Source organism: Heterodontus francisci, chromosome 8 (genome assembly GCF_036365525.1).
Source record: "Heterodontus francisci isolate sHetFra1 chromosome 8, sHetFra1.hap1, whole genome shotgun sequence".
Classification (NCBI taxonomy): Eukaryota; Metazoa; Chordata; class Chondrichthyes; order Heterodontiformes; family Heterodontidae; genus Heterodontus; species Heterodontus francisci.
In genome coordinates, this window is record NC_090378.1 from 8,076,584 (window position 1) to 8,097,969 (window position 21,386).

The 21,386-nt window shown below is 45.0% G+C and overlaps 1 protein-coding gene across 4 annotated transcripts in view; it reads right to left on the bottom strand.

Annotated features, from left to right (window-relative positions):
* Positions 1 to 21,386, bottom strand: part of dnai3 (dynein axonemal intermediate chain 3) — a 132,902-nt gene that overhangs the window by 86,145 nt on the left and 25,371 nt on the right. For all 4 annotated transcript variants that reach the window (XM_068036333.1, XM_068036332.1, XM_068036331.1 and 1 more), the window contains 3 exons: positions 19,678 to 19,794; positions 13,350 to 13,540; positions 11,756 to 11,880 (listed from right to left, as the gene is read on the bottom strand). In XM_068036333.1, the coding sequence (XP_067892434.1) occupies positions 11,756 to 11,880; positions 13,350 to 13,540; positions 19,678 to 19,794 (433 nt within the window). The remainder of the gene's footprint in view (positions 1 to 11,755; positions 11,881 to 13,349; positions 13,541 to 19,677; positions 19,795 to 21,386) is intronic.

The window sequence follows — 21,386 nt, forward strand, 5'->3', positions numbered from 1 at the left end:
CCTTGTAGATGGTGGACAGGCTTTGGGGAGTCAGGAGGTGAGTTACTCGCCACAGGATTCCTAGCCTCTGACCTGCTCTTGTAGCCACGGTATTTATATGGCTACTCCAGTTCAGTTTCTGGTCAATGGTAGCCCCTAGGATGTTGATAGTGGGAGATTCAGCAATGGTAATGCCATTGAATGTCAAGGGGAGATGGTTAGATTCTCTCTTGTTGGAAATGGTCATTGCCTGGCACTTGTGTGGCGCGAATGTTACTTGCCACTTATCAGCCCAAGCCTGGATATTGTTCAGGTCTTGCTGCATTTCTACACGGACTGCTTCAGGATCTGAGGAGTCACGAATGGTGCTGAACATTGTGCATTCATCAGTGAACATCCCCACTTCTGACCTTATGATTGAAGGAAGGTCATTGATGAAGCAGCTGAAGATGGTTGCGCCTAGGACACTACCCTGAGGAACTCCTGCAGTGATGTCCTGGAGCTCAGATGATTGACCACAACCACAACCATCTTCCTTTGCACGAGATATGACTCCAACCAGTGGAGAGTTTTCCCCGTGATTCCCATTGACTTCAGTTTTACTAGGGCTCCTTGATGCCATACTCGGTGAAATGCTGCCTTGATGTCAAGGGCAGTCACTCTCACCTCACCTCTTGAGTTCAGCTCTTTTGTCCATGTTTGAACCAAGGCTGTAATGAGGTCAGGAGCTGAGTGGCCCTGGCGAAACCCAAACTGAGCGTCACTGAGTAGGTTATTGCTAAGTGCCGCTTGATGAACTGTTGATGACACCTTCCATCACTTTATGATTGAGAGTAGGCTGACAGGCGGTAATTGGCTGGGTTGGACTTGTCCTGCTTTTTCTGTATAGGATATACCTGGGCAATTTTCCACATTGCAGGGTAGATGCCAGTGTTGTAGCTGTACTGGAGCAGCTTGGCTAGGGGCGCAGTAAGTTCTGGAGCACAGGTCTTCAGTACTATTGCTGAAATATTGTCAGGGCCCATAGCCTTTGCAGTATCCAATGCCTTCAGTCGTTTCTTGATATCACGCGGAGTGAATCAAATTGGCTGAAATCTGGTATCTGTGATGCTGGGGACTTCAGGAGGAGGCCGAGATGGATCATCAACTCGGCACTTCTGGCTTAAGATTGTTGCAAATACTTCAGCCTTATCTTTTGAACTGATGTGCCGGGCACCCCCATCATTGAGGATGGGGATATTTGTGGAGCCACCTCCTCCAGTTAATTGTTCAATTGTCCACCACCATTCACGGCTGGATGTGGCAGGACTGCAGAGCTTAGATCTGATCCGTTGGTTATGGAATCGCTTAGCTCTGTCTATTGCATGCTGCTGATGCAGTTTTGCGGGTTGCATCTAAACTGAACGGGCACAAATATCCTGGCTGCGAGGTTTGCTAGTGTCACTCGGGAGAGTTTACACAAGTGTGGCAGGGGGATGGGAACCAGAGAAGTAGGTCAGGAGGTGAAATTACTGAGGGGGAACTAGTGAATAAGGCCAGTAAGACTGAGAGGAAGAGCAGGCAGGGAGATGTTGCTGAGCACAGCGGGACTGGTGGTCTGAAGTGCATTTGTTTCAATGCGAGAAGTATAACAGGTAAGGCAGATGAACTTAGAGCTCGGATTAGTACTTGGAACTATGATGTTGTTGTTATCACAGAGACTTGGTTGAAGGAAGGACAGGATTGGCAGCTAAATGCTCAGGGATTTAGAAGCTTCAGGCGGGATAGAGGGGGATGTAAAAGGGGCGGGGGAGTTGCATTACTGGTTAAGGAGAATATCACAGCTGTACTGCGGGAGGACACCTCGGAGGGGTCATGCAGCGAGGCAATATGGGTGGAGCTCAGGAATAGGAAGGGTGCAGTCACGATGTTGGGGGTTTTCTACAGGCCTCCCAACAGCCAGTGGGAGGTAGAGGAGCAGATATGTAGACAGATTTTGGAAAGATGTAAAAGCAACAGGGTTGTTGTGGTGGGTGATTTTAACTTCCCCTATATTGACTGGGACTCACTTAGTGCTGGGGGCTTGGATGGGGCAGAATTTGTGAGGAGCATCCAGGAGGGCTTCTTGAAACAATATGTAAATAGTCCAACAAGGGAAGGGGCCGTACTGGACCTGGTATTGGGGAATGAGCTGGGCCAGGTGGTCGAAGTTTCAGTAGGGGAGCATTTCGGGAACAGTGACCATAATTCCGTAGGTTTGAAGGTACTTGTGTATAAGGATAAGAGTAGTCCTCGGGTGAAGGTGCTAAATTGGGGGAAGGCTAATTATAACAATATTAGGCAGGAACTGCAGAATTTAGATTGGGGGCAGCTGTTTGAGGGTAAATCAACATCTGACATGTGGGAGTCTTTCAAATGTCAGTTGATTAGAATCCAGGACCAGCATGTTCCTGTGAGGAAGAAAGACAAGTCTGGTAAGTTTCGGGAACTTTGGATAACGAGGGATATTGTGAGCCCTGTCAAAAAGAAAAAGGAAGCATTCGTAAGGGCTGGAAGGCTGGGAACGGACAAAGCCCTTGAGGAAGATAAAGAAAGTAGGAAGGAACTTAAGCAAGGAGTCAGGAGGAAAAAAGGGGTTATGAAAAGTCATTGGCAAACAGGATTATGGAGAATCCCAAGGCTTTTTATACATATATTAAGAGCAAGAGGGTAGCCAGGGAAAGGGTTGGCCCACTCAAGGACAGAGAAGGGAATCTATATGTTGTAGCCAGAGGATATGGGCGAGGTGCTAAATGAGTACTTTGCATCAGTATTCACCAAAGAGAAGGACTTGGTGGATGATGAGTCTGGGGAAGGGAGTGTACATAGTCTGGGTCATGTTGTTGTCGTCAAAAAGGAGGAGGTGTTGGGCATCTTGAAAAACATTAAGGTAGATAAATCCCCAGGGCCTGATGGGATCTACCCCAGAATACTGAGGGAGGCAAGGGAAGAAATTGATGGGGCCTTGACAGAAATCTTTGTATCCTCATTGGCTACAGGTGAGGTCCCAGAGGACTGGAGAAAAGCCAATGTTGTTCCTTTGTTTAAGAAAGGTAGCAAGGATAATCCAGGAAATTACAGGCTGGTGAGCCTTACGTCAGTGGTCGGGAAATTATTGGAGAGGATTCTTCGGGACAGGATTTACTCCCATTTGGAAACAAATGGACTTATTAGTGAGAGGCAGCATGGTTTTGTGAAGGGGAGGTCGTGTCTCACTAACTTGATTGAGTTTTTTGAGGAAGTGACGAAGATGATTGATGAGGGAAGGGCGGTGGATGGTATCTATATGGACCTCAGTAAAGCCTTTGACAAAGTCCTTCATGGCAGACTGGTACAAAAGATGAAGTCACACAGGATCACAGGTAAGCTGGAAAGATGGATACAGAACTGGCTCAGTCATAGAAGACAGAGGGTATCAGTGGAAGGGTGCTTTTCTGAATGGAGGGATGTGACTAGTGGTGTTCCGCAGGAATCAGTGCTGGGACCTTTGCTCTTTGTAGTATATATAAATGATTTGGAGGAAAATGTAGCTGGTCTGATTAGTAAGTTTACGGACGACACAAAGGTTGGTGGAGTTGCGGACAGTGTTGAGGATTGTCAGAGGATACATCAGGATATAGATCAGTTGGAGACTTGGGCGGAGAAATGGCAGATGGAGTTTAATCCGGACAAATGTGAGGTAATGCACTTTGGAAAATCTAATACAGGTGGGAAGTATACAGTAAATGGCAGAACCCTTAGGAGTATTGACAGGCAGAGAGATCTGGGCGTACAGTTCCACAGGTCACTGAAAGTGGCAACGCAGGTGGATAAGGTAGTCAAGAAGGCATATGGCATGCTTGCCTTCATCAGTCGGGGCACAGTGTATAAAAATTGGCAAGTCATGCTGCAGCTGTAACGAACCTTAGTTAGGCCACACTTGGAATATTGTGTACAATTCTGGTCGTCACACTACCAGAAGGATGTGGAGGCTTTGGAGAGGGTACAGAAGAGGTTTACCTGGATGTTGCCTGGTCTGGAGGGTATTAGCTATGAGGAGAGGTTGGATAAACTCGGATTGTTTTCACTGGAATGACGGAGGTGGAGGGGCGACATGATAGATGTTTACAAAGTTATGAGTGGCATGGACAGAGTGGATAGTCAGAAGCTTTTTCCCAGGGTGGAAGAGTCAGTTACTGGGGGACATAGGTTTAAGGTGTGAGGGGCAAAGTTTAGAGGGGATGTCCGAGGCAAGTTTTTTTACACAGAGGGTGGTGAGTGCCTGGAACTTGCTGCCGGGGGAGGTGGTGGAAGCCGGTAAGATAGCGACGTTTAAGAGGCATCTTGACAAATACATGAATAGGATGGGAATAGAGGGATACGGACCCTGGAAGTGCAGAAGGTTTTAGTTTAGACAGGCATCACGATCGGCACAGCCTTGGAGGGCCGAATGGCCTGTTCCTGTGCTGTACTGTTCTTTGTTCTTTGGTATGCAAGTAGTCCTGACTTGTAGCTTAACCAGGTTGACACCTCATTTTGAGGTATGCCTGGTGCTGCTCCTGGCATGCCCTCCAGCACTCTTCATTGAACCAGGGTTGGTCTCCTGGCTTGATGGTAATGGTAGAGTGGGGGATATGCCGGGCCATGAGGTTACAGATTGTGGTTAAGTACAATTCTGCTGCTGCTGATGGCCCACAGCGCCTCATGGATGCCCAGTTTTGCATTGCTAGATCTGTTTGAAACCTATCCCATTTAGCACAGTGGTAGCACCACACAACACGAATGCAGGGTATTCTCAATGTGAAGGTGGGACTTCGTCTCCACAAGGACTGTGCGGTGGTCACTCCTACCAATCCTGTCATGGACAGATGCATCTGCGGCAGGCAGATTGGTAAGGACGAGGTCAAGTATGTTTTTCCTCTTGTTGGTTCCCTCATCACCTGTCGCACACCCAGTCTAGCAGCTATATCATTTAGGACTTGGCCAGCGCTGTCAGTCGTGGTGCTGCCGAGCCACTCTTGGTGATGGACATTGAAGTCCCCCACCCAGAGTACATTCTGTGCCCTGGCCATCCTCAGTGCTTCCTCCAAGTGGTGTTCAACATGGAGGAATACTGACTCATCAGCTGAGGGAGGGCGGTAGGTGGTAATCAGCAGGAGGTTTCCTTGCCCATGTTTGACCTGATGCCATGAGACTTCATGGGGTCCGGAGTCGATGTTGAGGACTCCCAGGGCAACTCCCTCCCGACTGTATACCTTGTGCTGCCACCTCTGCGGGGTCTGTCCTGCCGGTGGGACAGGTCACACCTGGGGATGGTGATGGCAGTGTCTGGGACATCATCTGTAAGATATGATTCCGTGAGTATGACTATGTCAGGCTGTTGCTTGACTAGTCTGTGGGACAGCTCTCCCAACTTTGACACAAGCCCCCAGATGTTAGCAAGGAGGACTTTGCAGGGTCGACAGGGCTGGGTTTGCCGTTGTTGTTTCTGGTGCCAATTCACAGAGTCGGAGACAGAGAGAGAGAGGGAGGAGCACGACGGGAGCAGCAGGAGTGGAGCAGGGGAAAAAAAAAATCAAAAAGTGACGTCAGAGTGACGTCACAATCAACAGAGAGCGCAAGGAAGAATCTACCTGTTGGTGAGTATTTGGTAAGTGATTCAAGTCCATTCTCCTCCTAATGTTTAAAATAGTAAAGGAACTCATGGCAAGCTTAATAAAATATATTTAAAAAAGGGAAAATAAAATAAATAACCGAATAAAATAATTTAGTTAATTAAAACACATTAAGGATGGCAGGACAGGTGATGTGTCACAGCTGCAGCATGTGGGAGCTCCTGGATGTCAGTGTGATTCAGGGCAAACACGTCTGCAGTAAGTGTTTGCGGCTCGAAGAGCTTCGGCTCAGAGTCATGCAGACACTGCGACACATCAGGGAGGGGGAAAGTTACCTGGACATTTTGTACCAGGAGGCGGTTACGCCCTTTCGGATAGTCTTCTGATTTGGTCAGTGGTTAGGGACAGGAGTGTGGCTGCAACTGAGGCAGGTAAGGGGACCCAGAGGGCAGGAGTGCAGGAGCCTCAGCCTTTGCGATTATCCAACAGGTTTGAGGTTCTTTCAGCTTGTTTGGATGAGAATGGAGGCTGCAGGGTGGATGAGCAACCTGACCATGGCACCATGATACAGGAAACCATTCAAGTGAAGGGAGAAAAAAGGAATGTAGTGGTAGTAGGCGACAGTATAGTTAGGGGTATTGACACTGTTCTCTGCAGCAAAGAGCAAGAGTCCAGACGGCTGTGTTGCCTGGGTGCCAGGGTTTGGGATATCTGCTCAGGGCTAGAGAGGAACATTCAGTGGGAGGGGGAGGATCCATTCGTCATGGTCCATGTAGGTACCAACGACATAGGCAGGACAAGGAAAGAGGTTCTGCATAGTCAGTATGAGGAACTAGGCGCCAAATTAAGAAGCAGAACCTCAAAGATGATAATCTCTGGATTATTACCTGAGTCACATGCAAATTGGCATAGGACAAATAAGACTAGAGAAATGAATGCGTGATTCAAAGACTGGTGTGGTAGAAGTGGGTTCCGGTTTGTGGGGCACTGGCACCAGTACTGGGGAAAGTGGTGGCTGTATCATTGGGACGGCCACACCTGAACCATGCTGGGGCCGGTGATCTAGCGAGCCGCATAACTAGGGAAGTAGAGATGGTTTTAAACTGAGTAGTGGGGGCAAGGGATCAAATTGGGGAAGATATGGAAAATCAAGGAATAGAGACAAGGCAGAAGAGAAAGGTATTAATATGGAAAATGATAAACAAACCATGACAGGAAGGGACAGAGCATACACATCTAAGAGTAAATCAACAGATAAGGCTAGAGGTTACAAAAATAATAAAAGGACACAACTAGGTCATTGTATCTGAATGCACGTAGCATGCAAAAGAAAACAGATGAATTGAGAGCGCAAATAGAAATAAATAAGTACGATCTGATAGCCATTACAGAGACATGGCTGCAGGATGACATAGATTGGACCTGAATTTTGGAGGATACATGGCATTTAGGAAGGACAGGAAGCTAGGAAAAGGTGGAGGGGTATCTCTGTTAATTAGTGATGGTATTAGCACATTAGAGAGGGATGACCTAAGTTCAGGAGACCAGGATGTAGAAGCAGTTTGGATAGAGATGAGAAATCATAAAGGCAAGAAGTCATTTGTGGGAGTGGTGTACAGGCCACCTAATGTTACACACTGTAGGACGGGGTATAAAGGAAGCAATAATGGAAGCTTGTCAGAAATGTACAGTGATAATTATGGGGGATTTTAACCTACATATAGACTGGAAAAATCAGATGGGCAAATGTAGCCTAGATGAGGAGTACATAGAATGTTTTCGGGATAATTTCTTGGAACAGTACATTCTGGAACCAACCGGCTATACTAGACCTGGTATTGTGCAACGACATAGGAATAATTAATGACCTCATAGTTAAGGCGCCCCTAGGTAGCAGCGATCATTATATGATTGAATTTTACATGGAGTTTGAGGTAGAGAAAACTGAGTCCCAACTTAAATAAGGGCAATTATGAGGGCACAAAAGCAGAGCTAGCTCAAGTGAACTGGCAAATCAGGTTACGATCTAGGTCAATAGAGATGCAGTGGCAGACATTTAAGGGGATATTTCAGAATACACAGAATAGATACATTTCAATGAGAAAGAAAAATTCCCAAGGGTGGGACCCGCCATCCGTGGTTAACTAAAACAGTTAAAGATAGTATCAAACGTAAAGAAAAAGCCTATAATTGCATAAAATGGGAGGCAGGGCGGAAGATTGGACAGAATATAAAAAACAGCAAAGAATGACTGAAAGATTGATAAGGAAAGTAAAATTAGAGTACGAGAGAAAGCTAGCTAGAAATATGAAGACAGATAGTAAGTGTTTCTATAGATATTTAAAAAAGAGTTAATAAAGTGAGCGTTGGTCCCATGGAAAGCGAGTCTGGGAAATTAATAATGGATAATAAGGAGACGGCAGATGAACTGAACAGATATTTTGCATCGGTCTTCACTATTGAGGATACAAGTAACATTCCAGTATTAGCTGTAAGTCAGGAAATGGAAGGGAGGGAGGAACTCAAGAAAATTACAATCAATAGGGAAGTGGTACTGAACAAATTGTTGGAGCTGCGGGCTGATAAGTCCCCGGGTCCTGATGGACTTCATCCTAGGGTGTTAAAAGAAGTGGCTAGTGAGATAGTTGATGTGCAAGTTTTAATTTTCCAAAATTTCCTAGATTCAGGGAAGGTTCTGCGAGATTGGAAAATAGTGAATGTAACTCCTTTATTCAAAAAGGGAGGGAGACAGAAAGCAGGAAACTACAGGCCAGTTAGCTTAACATCTGTCTTAGAGAAAATGTTAGAACTATTATAAAAGATGTTAGAGCAGAGCATTTAGAAAAATTCAAGGTAATCAGGCAGAGTCAACATGGTTTTGTGAAAGGGAAATCATGTTTAACCAATTTATTGGAGTTCTTTGAGGGAGTTACATGTGCTGTGGATAAAGGGGAACCGGTGAATGTATTGTACTGAGATTTCCAGAAGGCATTCGATAAGGTGCTACATCAAAGGTTATTGCAGAAAATAAAAGCTCATGGTGTAGGGGGTAACATATGGGCATGGATAGAAGATTGGCTAGCTAACAGGAAACAGAGAGTAGGCATAAATGGGTCATTTTCTGGTTGGCAAAATGTAACGAGTGATGTGCCACAGGGATCTGTGCTGGGGCCTCAACTTTTTACAATTTATATAAATGACTTAGATGAAGGGACCAAAGGTATGGTGGCTAAATTTGCTGATGACACAAAGGTAGGTAGGAAAGTAACTTGTGAAGAGGACATAAGGAGGCTACAAAGGGATATCGATAGGTTAAGTGAGTGGGCAAAGATCTGGCAAATGGAGTATAATATGGGAATGTGTGAAATTGTCCACTTTGGCAGGAAGAATAAAAAAGAAGTATATTATCTAAATGATGAGAGATTGCAGAGCTCTGAGATGCAGAAGGATCTGGGTGTCCTATTGCATGAATTGCAAAAGGTTAGTATGGAGGTACAGCACGTAATTGGGAAAGCTAATAGAATGTTATCGTTTATCGCGAGGAGAACTGAATACAAAAGTAGGGAGGTTATGCTTCAGCTATACAGGGCATTGGTGAGACCACATCTGGAGTACTGTGTACAGTACTGGTCTCCTTATTTAAGGAAGGATGTAAATGCTTTGGAGGCAGTACAGAGAAGGTTTACTGGACTAATACCTGGAATGGGCAGGCTGTCTTACGAGGAAAGATTGGACAGGCTAGGCTTGTATCCGCTGGAATTTAGAAGAGTAAGAGGCGACTTGATTGAAACATATAAGATCCTGAGGGGTCTTGACAGGGTGGATGTGGAAAGGATATTTCCCCTTGTGGGATATTCTAGAACTAGGGGTCACTGTTTAAAAATAAGGGGTCATCCATTTAAGACAGAGATGAGGAGACCTTTTTTCTCTCTGAGGGTCGTGAGTCTTTGGAATTCTCTTCCTCAAAAGGCGGTGGAAGCAGCATCTTTGAATATTTTTAAGGCAGAAGTAGATAGGTTCTTGATAAGCAAGGAGGTGGAAGGTTATTGGGAATAGGTGGAAATGTGGAGTAATCAGTTCAGCCATGAACTTATTGAATGGCCGGTTGAGTGGCCTACTCCTGCTCCTAGTTCGTATGAGAGAGAGAGTACAATTCAACAAGGGGTCTCACGAGGAGAAGGTTACCAGCACAGACTTGATGGGCCTAATGGACTGTTTCAGTGACTGTTTGTTCTATGACAAGATGAACATACGACCTTACAAAATTGACAGGCAGCTGTTTTACCAAGCCTGGCCCACAATCACAAGCATCATGAATAAAGACTTCTTCCACCTAGCCCGCTCCCTTCTTCCCCACCACCATGTCATCTCCGAGGAGAGGCAAAATAAAACCAGAGAAAATCTGAGGGCTAGTAGTGAAAATTACTCTTGAAAATCCTCACTGCTCCCTCAAGCGATCAGAACCTACCCCACATGGACTGCAACAGTTCAAGAAGAAAGCTCTCCACCATCTTCTCAAGGGCAATCAGAATGGGCAACAAACGTTGGCCTTTGCAGTGATGCCCACATCCCAGGAATGAATAAACAAAAAGGCCCTGGAGATCACACGGACCAAGCGTTATATGTAAAGCCACTGATCTTCTACATGATGTGATCTCTGCCCCAGCCCAGAACACTGCCAGCTCCTCCAGAATTACATTGAATTTTAAGCACAGGAACAGGCCATTCGGCCCAACATCTGTGCTGGTGTTTATGTGCCACGCGAACCTCCTCCCACACATCTTCATCTCTATCGGCAAATCCTTCTAATCTTTCTCCCCCATGTATTTATCCAGATTCCCCTTAAATACTTCAATGCTGTTTGCCTAAACGACACCATGTGTTCCTGTGTTTCACATTCTCACCACTCTCTGGGTAAAGATATTAACCTGAATGTCTTAGTGAATTTATCAGTTACTACCTCATACTTATGATCAAAAGTTTTGCTCTTCCCCACAACTGGAAACATCTCTATGTCTATCCTGTCAAACCCATTCCTAATTTTAAAAACCTCCATCTGGTAACTCCTTCCTGGAGAAAAGAGCTCAGTCTTCCCTCAGAATTATACTTAAAGAACCTTCTGACTTGGAGGACGTGACAAATTGTCTGAAGCAAGGATAACTTCAATGTTTGTTTGAATAGTGCCATGGGATCTTTATGTCCACCTGAGAGTGGCAGACGAGGCCTCGGTTTAATGTCCCATCTGAAAAGTGGCACCTCCGACGGTGCAGCGCACCCTCAGTACTGACCCTCTGACAGTGCAACTCTCCCTCAATACAGACCATCTGACAGTGCAGCGCTCCCTCAATACTGACCCTCCGATAGTGCAGCACTCCCTCAGTACTGACCCTCTGACAGTGCAACTCTCCCTCAGTACTGATCTTCCGACAGTGCAGCGCTCCCTCAGTACTGACCCTCCGACAGTGCAGCACTCCCTCAGTACTGATCCTCCGACAGTGCAGCGCTCCCTCAGTACTGACCCTCTGACAGTGCAACTCTCCCTTAGTACTGCCCCTCTGACAGCGCAGCGCTCACTCTGTACTGACCCTCTGACAGTGCAGCACTCCCTCAGTATTGCCCCTGTGACAGTGCAGCACTCCCTCAGTACTGACCTTCCAACAGTGCAGCACTCCCTCAGTACTTCCCCACAGATAGTGCAGCACTCCCTCAATACTGCCCCTCTGACAGTGCAGCACTCCCTCAGTACTGACCCTCTGACAGTGCAGCGTTCCCTTAGTACAGACCCTCCGACAGTGCAGCACTCCCTCAGTACTGACCCTCTGACAGTGCAACGTCCCCCTCAGTACAGTCCCACTGACAGTGCAGCACTCCCTCAGTACAGTCCCTCTGACAGTGCAGCACTCCCTCAGTACTGTCCCTCTGACAGTGCCATGGTGGCTCAGTACTGGCACTGGAGTGTTAGCCTAGTTTTTCTACTCAAGTCTCTGGAGTGGAACATGAATCCACAAACATCTGACTTGGAGCATAGTGGGCTACCCAGTGTGCCAGGACTGACAAATTATTGAAATTCTTAACAGTGTTATAATTACACAAGTAGCAAAGATAGATTTTATTTGCCTTTGAGTGGTTGCTTCACCAGTAATATGAAAAAGATCTTTGAATACCTGAGGGTGAATGGGATCAGTGAAATTCCAGAATAGAATATATGAATGACTGCGGAGTAATCTGTTGGTTAAGTTCATCCTATCCTGAATGGTAATGGCTTCCACTACTGACACAGCCACTAGTCCTGGTAATAAACAGAAGGATTCACATGTTTAACTGAAAAGCCAGAGATAAAATTCACCCCAGCATCCATAAACCAATTACTCTTTTCAAAGTAAAGACACAGGAGCACAAGAAACAGGCGCAGGATTGGGCCATTCAGCTCCTGGAGCCTGTTCCCCCACTCAATCGGATCTTCTACCTCAATTCCACCTTCCCGCACTATCCCCATATCCCTTAACACCCGCCGTATCCAAAAATCCATTAAGGTCTGTCTTGAATATACTCAATGACGGAGCAGCCACAGCTCCCTGGAGTACAGAATTCCAAAGATTCACAACCCTCTGAGTGAAGAAATTTCTCCTCATCTCAGTCCTGAATGGCCGGACCCCTTATTCCGAGAGTGTGACCCCCGTGTTCTAGATTCCCCACTCAGGGGAAACATTTCTCGGCTTCAACCACGTCAAGACCCTTAAGGATTTTATATTTTTCAATTAGATCACCTCTCATCCTTCGAAACTCCAGGAATATAGGCCAAGTCTACTCAATCTATAAGCAACCTCTGATTCTGTTTAATTTTTTTTCCCCCAGAGTTTATTTTCGGTTAAGCCTAGATAGAGAAGGAATACTGGGGCAGATTCTACTCCCTTGCACCAGTGAGTGTATCATGAGTGTGCAGCCTGCGATTTTCCATCCATTCATTCTGACTGGCAGGAAATCGCAAGCTACACGTGATGTGTTCCATGTGAGTGGTACTCCCCACTGGGAGCACGGAATTAGCCCCAATGTCATTGATCTTACCCGATACAAATTGGTGTTACACTGGGGTATTTTGAGACAGAAAATGGGATAAATTTGCCATTGGGAGATTGTGTAAAATCTATGATAGTGAATTGATTGTCTGTTTCACATCTCTCCTGTTTTCTATTTCAGTTGAAGCTCCTTTCACAGCCTCAGAACTGTCCCAAAGCGCTTTACAACCAATGAAGTACTTCCAAAGCATAGTCACTGTTGTAATGTAGGAAACACAGCAGCCAATCTGAGCACAGCAAGCTCCCACAAACAGCAATGTGGTAATGACCAGATAATCTGTTTCAGTGATGTTGGATTAGGGATAAATTATGGCACAGAAGGACCGTCGTGTCCGTGCCGGCCGAAAAAATTAGCCGCCCAATCTTGTCCCATCTTCCAGCACCTGGTCCAGCGCCTTGCAGGTAACAGCCCTTCAGGTGCATGTCCAGGTACCTTTTTAAAAGGACTCAGTTTAATGTCTCAGCTGAATGACAGCACCTCCAACAGTGTAGGTCACCCTCAGTGCTGCATTGCAGTGTCAGCCTAAATTTTGCACTCAAGTCTCTAAAGTGGGACTTGAATCATCAACCTTCTGAGTCAGAGGTGAGAGTGCCACCAACTGAGCCGTGGTTACATCTTAAGAGAGCTGGCCTTCACCTCTTGCAAGTGTACAAATACTTACTGTGCTAAAATGCACCTTACCAAGAATCGCTGGGTGCCATTCAATGTAGCTAATCTGCTTTCCTTGGCTCTTTTGCAGGTCTGTGAAGGACTGGTACTCCTTTAAGTGGCAGTCTGCCTTTCCCCCAAAGGTACTATCCTCTTCTGAAAGCCCTCTCCAGTCATCGTAAAAGACATTCATGATTTCATTTTGCTGTAAGGCTGACTCAAACCTGTCATCAAAGCACAGCATAATTGGTACTAATGATATGCGTCTGGACGTCAACTGAAGCCTTGCATTCAATTCAGAGCACCGCACCTCAGGAGTGATATATTGACCTTGGAAGGAGTGCCGCACAGGGCAGGTTGAATAGACTAGGCTTGTATTCCCTTGCATTAAGGACTGGTCTAATTGAGGCATTTAAGATGATTAGAGGATATAAAAGGGGAGATAGAGGGAAACTATTTCCTCTGGTGGAGGAGGGGCAGGCATCCAGAAAAAATGGTAATAACTTTAAAATTAGAGCTGGACCAGGCAGGGGAGATGCCAGGAAACACTTCTTCACTCAAAGGGTGGAAATCTGGAACTCCTTCTCCCAGAAAGAATATAAGAACATAAGAAACAGGAGCAGGAGTAGGCCATTTAGCCCCTCGAGCCTGCTCTGCCATTCAGTAAGATCATGGCTGATCTGATACAACAACAAGAAATGCTGGAGTCACTCAGCAGGTCTGGCAGCATCTGTGGAAAGAGAAGCAGAGTTAACTTTTCGGGTCAGTGACCCTTCTTCGGAACGTTCCGAAGAAGGGTCACTGACCCGAAACGTTAACTCTGCTTCTCTTTCCACAGATGCTGCCAGACCTGCTGAGTGACTCCAGCATTTCTTGTTTTTGTTTCAGATTTCCAGCATCCGCAGTATTTTGCTTTTATTATTATGGCTGATCTGATTGTGGCCTTAGCTCCATTTTTCTGCCTGCACCGCCCCCCCCCCCCCCGCGCCCCCCCCCTCCCAATCACCCTTGTCAATCAAAAATCTGTCTAACTCAGCCTTGAATATATGAAATGACCCAGACTCCACTGCTCTCTGGGGAAGAGAACTCCAATGATTAACAACCCTCTGAGAGAAGAAATTCCTTCACATCTCTGTCTTAAATGGAAGTCCACTTATTTGAAACTGTGCCCCCTAGTTCTAGATTCCCCCATGAGGGGAAACATCCTCTCATCCTCTACCCTGTCAAGCCCCCTCAGAATCTTATATGTTTCAATCAGATCATCTCTCATTGTTCTAAGGTCCAATGAGTTTAGGCTCAACCTTTCCTCTCAAGACAACCCCTTCATCCCAGGAATCAGCCCAGTGAATCTTCTCCGGGCTGCTTCTAATGCAAGTATATCCCTCCTTAAATAAGGAGACCAAAACTATATGCAGTATTCTAGGTGTGGTTTCACCAATGCCCTATACAGTTGTAGCAAGACTTCTCTACTTTTATGCTCCACCCCCCTGGCAATAAAGGCCAACATTCCATTTGCCTTCCAAATGGTTTGCTGTACCTGCATGCTAACTTTTTGTGATTCAAGTACAAGGACACCCAGATCCCTCTGTACCGCAGCATTCTGCAGTCTCTCTCCATTTAAATAATATTCTGCTTTTCTATTCTTCCTGACAAAGTGGACAGCCTCACATTTTCCCAGATCATACTCTATCTGCCAAATTTTTGCCCACTCACTTAACCTATCTATATCCCTTTGCCGACACTATATACTTCTCACAACTTGCTCTCCTACCTATCTTTATATTGTCAGCAAATTTGGCTACAATACACTCTGTCCTTTCATCCAAGTCATTAATATATATTGTAAATAGTTGAGGCCCCAGCACTGAACCCTGTGGCACCCCACTAGTTACAGTTTGCCAATATTTATTCCGACAATCTGTTTCCTGTTAGTTAGCCAATCCTCTGTCCATGCTAATGTATCATCCCCAACACCATGAGCTCTTATTTTGTGTAGTAACCTTTTATGTAGCACTTTATTGAATGTCTTTTGGAAATCCAAATACACTACATCGACTGCCTCCCCTTTATCCACCCTGCTTGTTACATCCTCAAAGAACTCTCACAAATTTGTCAAACACAATTTCCCTTTCATTAAAACCATGGTGACTCTGTCTGATTGCTTTATTATTTTCTAAATGTCGTGCTACTACTTCCTTAATAACGGATTCTAGCATTTTCCCAATGACAGATGTTAGGCTAACTGGCCTATAGTTTCCTGCTTTCTGTCTCCCTCCTTTTTTGAATAGAGGTGTTACATTTGAGGTTTTTCAAATCCCTGGGACCTTGCTAGAATCTAGGAAATTTTGCAAGATTACAACCAATGCATCCACTATCTGTGCAGTCACTTCTTTCAAGATGCTAGGATGTAGGCCAACAGTTCGAGGGAACTTGTCAGCCTTTAGTCCCATTAGTTTTCCTAATACTTTTCTCTCGTGATAGCAATTGTTTGAAGTTCCTCCCTCCTTTTTGCCTCTTGATTTTCTGCTATTCTTGGGATGCTTTTTGTGTCTTCTACTGTGAAGACAAATACAAAATACTTGTTCAAAGTCTCAGCCATTTCCTGGTTTTCAGTTTTAATTCCCCAGTCTCATCCTCTAAAGGACCAACACTTAACTTTAGTTACTCTCTTCCTTTTCATATAACTGTAGAAGCTTTTACTGTCTGTTTTTATATTTCTTGCTAGTTTACTCTCATACTCTAATTTCTCCTTTTTTTTTATAGCCATCCTTTCCTGGATTCTAAAATTTTCCCAATCTTTTGGCCTACCACTAACCTTTGCAGCTTATTCTTTCAAATTGATACCATCCTTAACTTGCTTAGTTAGCCATGGATGGTGCATCCTTCTCGTAGTCTTTCTTCCTCAATGGAACACATCTTTGTTGAGAGTTATGAAATATCTCCTGTTGAGGCTGAGTGTCAATTGAAAATTTCAAAACTGAGATTGCTAGATTTTTAGACAAGGGTGTTAAAGGTTACAGAATCAAGGCAGGTAAATAGAGTTAAGATACAGATGTGCTCACTGAATGGTGGAACAGATTCGAGTGACTGAATGGCCTACTCTTGTTCCTATGTCCCCATGCAACATGTTACTAAGAGGAGAGATTAAACAAACTAGGCTTGTATTCCCTAGAATTTAGAGGGTTAAGGGGTGATTTGATTGAAGTTTTGAAGATATTAAGGGGAACAGATAGGGTAGATTGGGAGAAACTATTTTTGCTAATTGGGGAGTCTAGGACAAGAGGGGCATAGTCTAAAAATTAGAACTACACATTTTAGGAAATGCTTCTTTACATAAAGGGTGGTAGATGTTTGGAACTCTCTTCCACAAAGGGCAGTTGAAGCTAGATCAATTGTTAATTTGAAAACAGAGATTGCTAGATTTTTGTTAACCAATGGTCTTAAGGGATATGGGGCAAAGGTGGGTATATGGAATTAGGTCGCAGATCAGCCAAGATCTCACTGAATGGCAGAACAGGCTTGAGGGGCTAAATGGCCTCCTCCTATTCCTATGTTTAAGTCATAGGGCAGGGGTCAGCAACCTACAACCCCGCAGCCACTTGCGGCTCGTCAACATCCCACTTGCGGCTCCCAACCTGGTTACAGATGATGCCTTTGGTTCGAGGAACAGGTTTTATGGTTGCAACCAATATTGTTTATATAGCTGAGATGATAAATTATTCTGAATGTGCTATTTGGAGCTTTTTTGTCATGAAAATCAATAGCTGAAAAAAATGGCTTAATTCAGGACACAGGCAGCAGAATTTTGGATGACTTCACGTTTACAGACGGTAGAACGTGGGAGGTCAGGCAGGAATGTGTTCGAATAGTCGAGTCTAGAGGTAACAAAGGCATTGATGAGGGTTTTAGCAGCAGATGGAGCTGAGGTGGGGCAGAGTCAGAAGATGTTACAGAGGTGGATATAGGTGGTCTTAGTGATGTCGTGGAAATGTGGTCAGAAGCTTCTCTCAGGGTCAAAAATGACGTTAAGGTTTCAAGCGGCCTGGTTCAGCCTCTGACAGTTGCTAGGGAGAGGGATGGAGTCAGTATCTACAGAATGGAGTTTGTGGTGGGGACCAAAGACAATGGCTTTGGTCTTCCCGATATTTAATTAGAGGAAATATCGGCTAATCCAGTACTGGGTATCGGATAAGCAGTTTGATAGTTTAGAGACAGTGGAGGGGTCACAAGGGGTATGATGAAGTAGAACTGGGTGTCGTCAGCATACATGTGGAAACTGATGTGTTTTTGGATGATGCTGCCAAGGGGCAGCATGTAGATGGGAAATAGGAGGGGGCCAAGGATAGATCTTTGAGGGCCACCAGAGGTAACAGTGTGGGAGCGGGAGTGGGAAGAGAAGTCATTGCAGGTGATTCTGTGGCTACTATTACGAACATACGAATGAGGAGCATGAGGAGGCCACTTGGCCCCTCGAGCCTGTTCCGCCATTCAATAAGATCATGGCTGATCTGATTGTAACCTCGACTCCACAATTAGATGAGATAGATAGGAATGGAATTAAGAGGGTGCTGCCCCCCCCCAGATGGATGATATTGGTGAGGTTACATTGGAGGAGGATGATGTGGTCAAAAGGCTGCTGACAGGTCGAAAAGAAAGTGGAGCGATAGTTTACCTTTGTCGGCAGTCACGTAAGATGTCATTTGTAACTTTGACGAGTCGTTTCAGTACTGCGGCAGGAGCAGAAACCTGATTGGAGGGATTTAAAAGGGAAGTCCCTTAACCTTCTATACGTCAGGGAATGCAAGCCTAATTTATTTTATCTCATAATCTAACCCCTGGAACCATAGAATCACAGAAAAGTTACAGCACAGAAAGAGGTTACTGAGCCCATCATGTCTGCGCCGGCTGAAAAACCTAGCCGCACAATCTAATCCCACCTGCCAGCTTCTGGTCCGTAGCCTTGCAAGTTACAGCACTCAGGTGCCTGTCCAGGTACCTTTTAAATGAGTTGAGGGTTTCTGCCTCCATTACTGATCCGGGCAGAAAATTCCAGACACTCACCACCTTCTGGGTGAAAAAGTTTTCCCTCATGTCCACTCTAATCCTTCTACCAAAGAACTTAAATCTGTGCCCCCTGGTAATTGACCTCTCTGTTGGAGAAATAGGTCCTTCCTGTCTATTCTATCTCAGCCGCTCATAATTTTGTACACCTCTATTAAGTCACCCCTCAGCCTCCTCTGCTTTAAGGAAAACAACCCTATCCTATCCAATCTTTCCTCATAGCTGCAATTTTCCATCCCTGGTAACATTCTTGTAAATCTCCTCTGTACTCTCTCCAGAGCAATTATGTCCTTCCTGTAATGTGGTGACCAGAACTGTACACAATACTCCAGCTGTGGCCTAACCGGCATTTTATACAGTTCCAGCATTACATTCCTGCTTTTGTATTCTATACCTCGGCCAATAAAGGAAAGCATTCCATATGCCTTCTTCACTACTCTAGCTACATGTCCTGCACCTTCAGAGACCTGTGAACATGCACTCCAAGGTCTCTCACATCTTCTACCCCTCTCAATATCCTCCCATTTATTGTCTATTCCCTTGTTTTATTTGCCCTCCCTCAATGCATTACCTCACACTTCTCTGGATTGAATTCCATTTGCCACTTCCCCACCCACTCAACCAAACCATTGATATCATTCTGGAGTCTACAGCTATCCTCTTCACTATCAACTACACAGCCAATTTTTGTGTCATCAGCAAATTTCCCAATCATGCCTCCCACATTTGAGTCCAAATCATTAATATATACCACAAACAGCAAGGGTCCCAACACTGACCCCTGTGAAACGCCACTGGAAACCGCTTTCCATTCACAAAAACATCCGTCGACCATTACCTTTGTTTCCTGTCACTGAGCCAATTTTGGATCCGACTCGCCACATTCCCTTGTATCCCATGGGCTTTTACTTTTCTGACCAGTCAGAAGTTGGAGTTAGACTCCGTTGGAGTTAGACTCCCTTGGAGTTCTCGTACATTCTGGTATATCTGTGCTGCACTCCTTCTAAGGCCAACATATACATCATACAACAGGGGTTGCCAACTCTCCAGGATTGTCCTGGACTCTCTGGGAATTAAATATTAATCTCCTGGGCACTGCTGTGACCAAAAACCTGGGAGAAAAATCTATGGGGAATTCTCCATTTTCTACCATTTTCTTTGAACACTTTTGTTTATTGGTTGTAAATAAATTACAGCTGGGGCGGGGATTAAAAAAGACTGAGTTAGTTAGGGTCAACACGTGATGAAACCTCCAGTTTAAAGTTGGCGACCCGATATACACTGTGACCTGCAACCGTACCTCAAAGCAACCGAGTTGACAAATGTGGTGAGGGCTTCAGATTTTAAAATTTCATCTTTGTCCTCCTGTGTAAACTCCCTGGGTGTATACTGGGTGCAAGCATTCCTAGGATATGTCCTGAAACAGCAACATGTCATAGTTTAAACGAGGCAAAAAATGTGAACAGAATGCTTTCTGAATTTTATCAATTAGTCATACAGAATCAGAGAATCATAATGGACAGAAGGAGGCCATTTGTCTCATTGTGCCTGTGCTGGCTCTTTGAAAGAGCTATCCAATTAGTCCCACTTCCCCCTGCTCTTTCCGCATAGCCCTGTAAATGTTTCTCTTTCAAGTATCTATCCAATTCCCTTTTGACAGTTATTATTGAATCTGCTTCCACCGCCCTTTTAGGCAGCACATTCCAGATCACAACAACTCACAGCATAAAAAAAAATTTCTCCTCATCTCCCACACCCCCACACTCCCCCCAACGGGCCTTTAGCTGATCACTTTAAATCGGTGTCCTCCAGTTACCGACCCTCCCGTCAATGGAAACAGTTTCTCCCTATTTATATCAGGTCTCAGTTGTGGCTCAGAATCACAAGGTTCAGGTTTCAAGTCCCACTCCAGCACTAGGCTGACACTCCAGTGCAGTACTGAGGGAATGCTGCACTGTCGGAGGTGCCATCTTTTGGATGTATTGTTAAATCGAGGCCCCATCTGCCTTCTCTAGTGGATGTAAAAGATCCCATGGTACTATTTTGAAGAAGAGCAGGGGAGTTCTCCCCGGTGTCCTGACCAATATTTATCCCTCAATCAACATCACAAAAACAGATGATCTGGTCTTTATCACCTTGCTGTTTGTGGGAGCTTGCTGTGTGCAAATTGGCTGCTCTATTTCCTACATTACAGCAGTGGCGACACTTCAAAAGTGCTTCATTGGCTGTAAAGCACTTTGAGACGTCTGGTGATTGTGAAAAGCGCTATATTAATGCAAGTCTTTCCTTTTTTTCTCTTCATTTACTCTATCAAAATCCTTCATGATTTTGAACACCTCCATTAAATCTCCCCTTAGCCTTCTCCACTCTAATCAAAACAACCCCAGTTTCTCTAGTCTCTTCAAGTAATTGAAGTCTGCATCCCTGGTACCATTCTAATAAATCTCTGAGGCTTTGCACCTGTTTCCACCATCCTTTCAGGCAGTGTGTTCCAGAGCGTATGTTAAAAATAAATTCTCATCTCACTCTCTGGTTCCTGTGCCAATTACCTTAAATCTCTGGGGCTATTTTAATTTATGGGATGTGACCATTGCTGGCCAGGCCAGCATTTATTGCCCATCCCTAATTGCCCTTGTGAAGGTGGTGCTGACCTGTCTTCTTGACAGCTGAGTGGCTTTCTAGGCCATTTCAGAGGGCAGTCAGGGGTCAATCACATTGCTGTGTGTCTGGAGTCACATATAGGCACAGAACAGTAAGGATTTCATTCCCTAGACAGTATTAGTGAACCAGTTGATAACAATCCAGTTCTTACACAGTCAACATTGCTGATGCTAGTTTTTATTCCAGATTTATTTAACTAACTGAATTTAAGTTCCCCAGGTGCCATGGTGGGATTTGAACCCAAGTCTCCAGATCATTAATCCACGCCTCTGAATTGCTAGTCCAGTAAAATAATAACATAATCTCTATACTACTATTCCCAGTGGCTGCTGGTCACTGACTCTACTG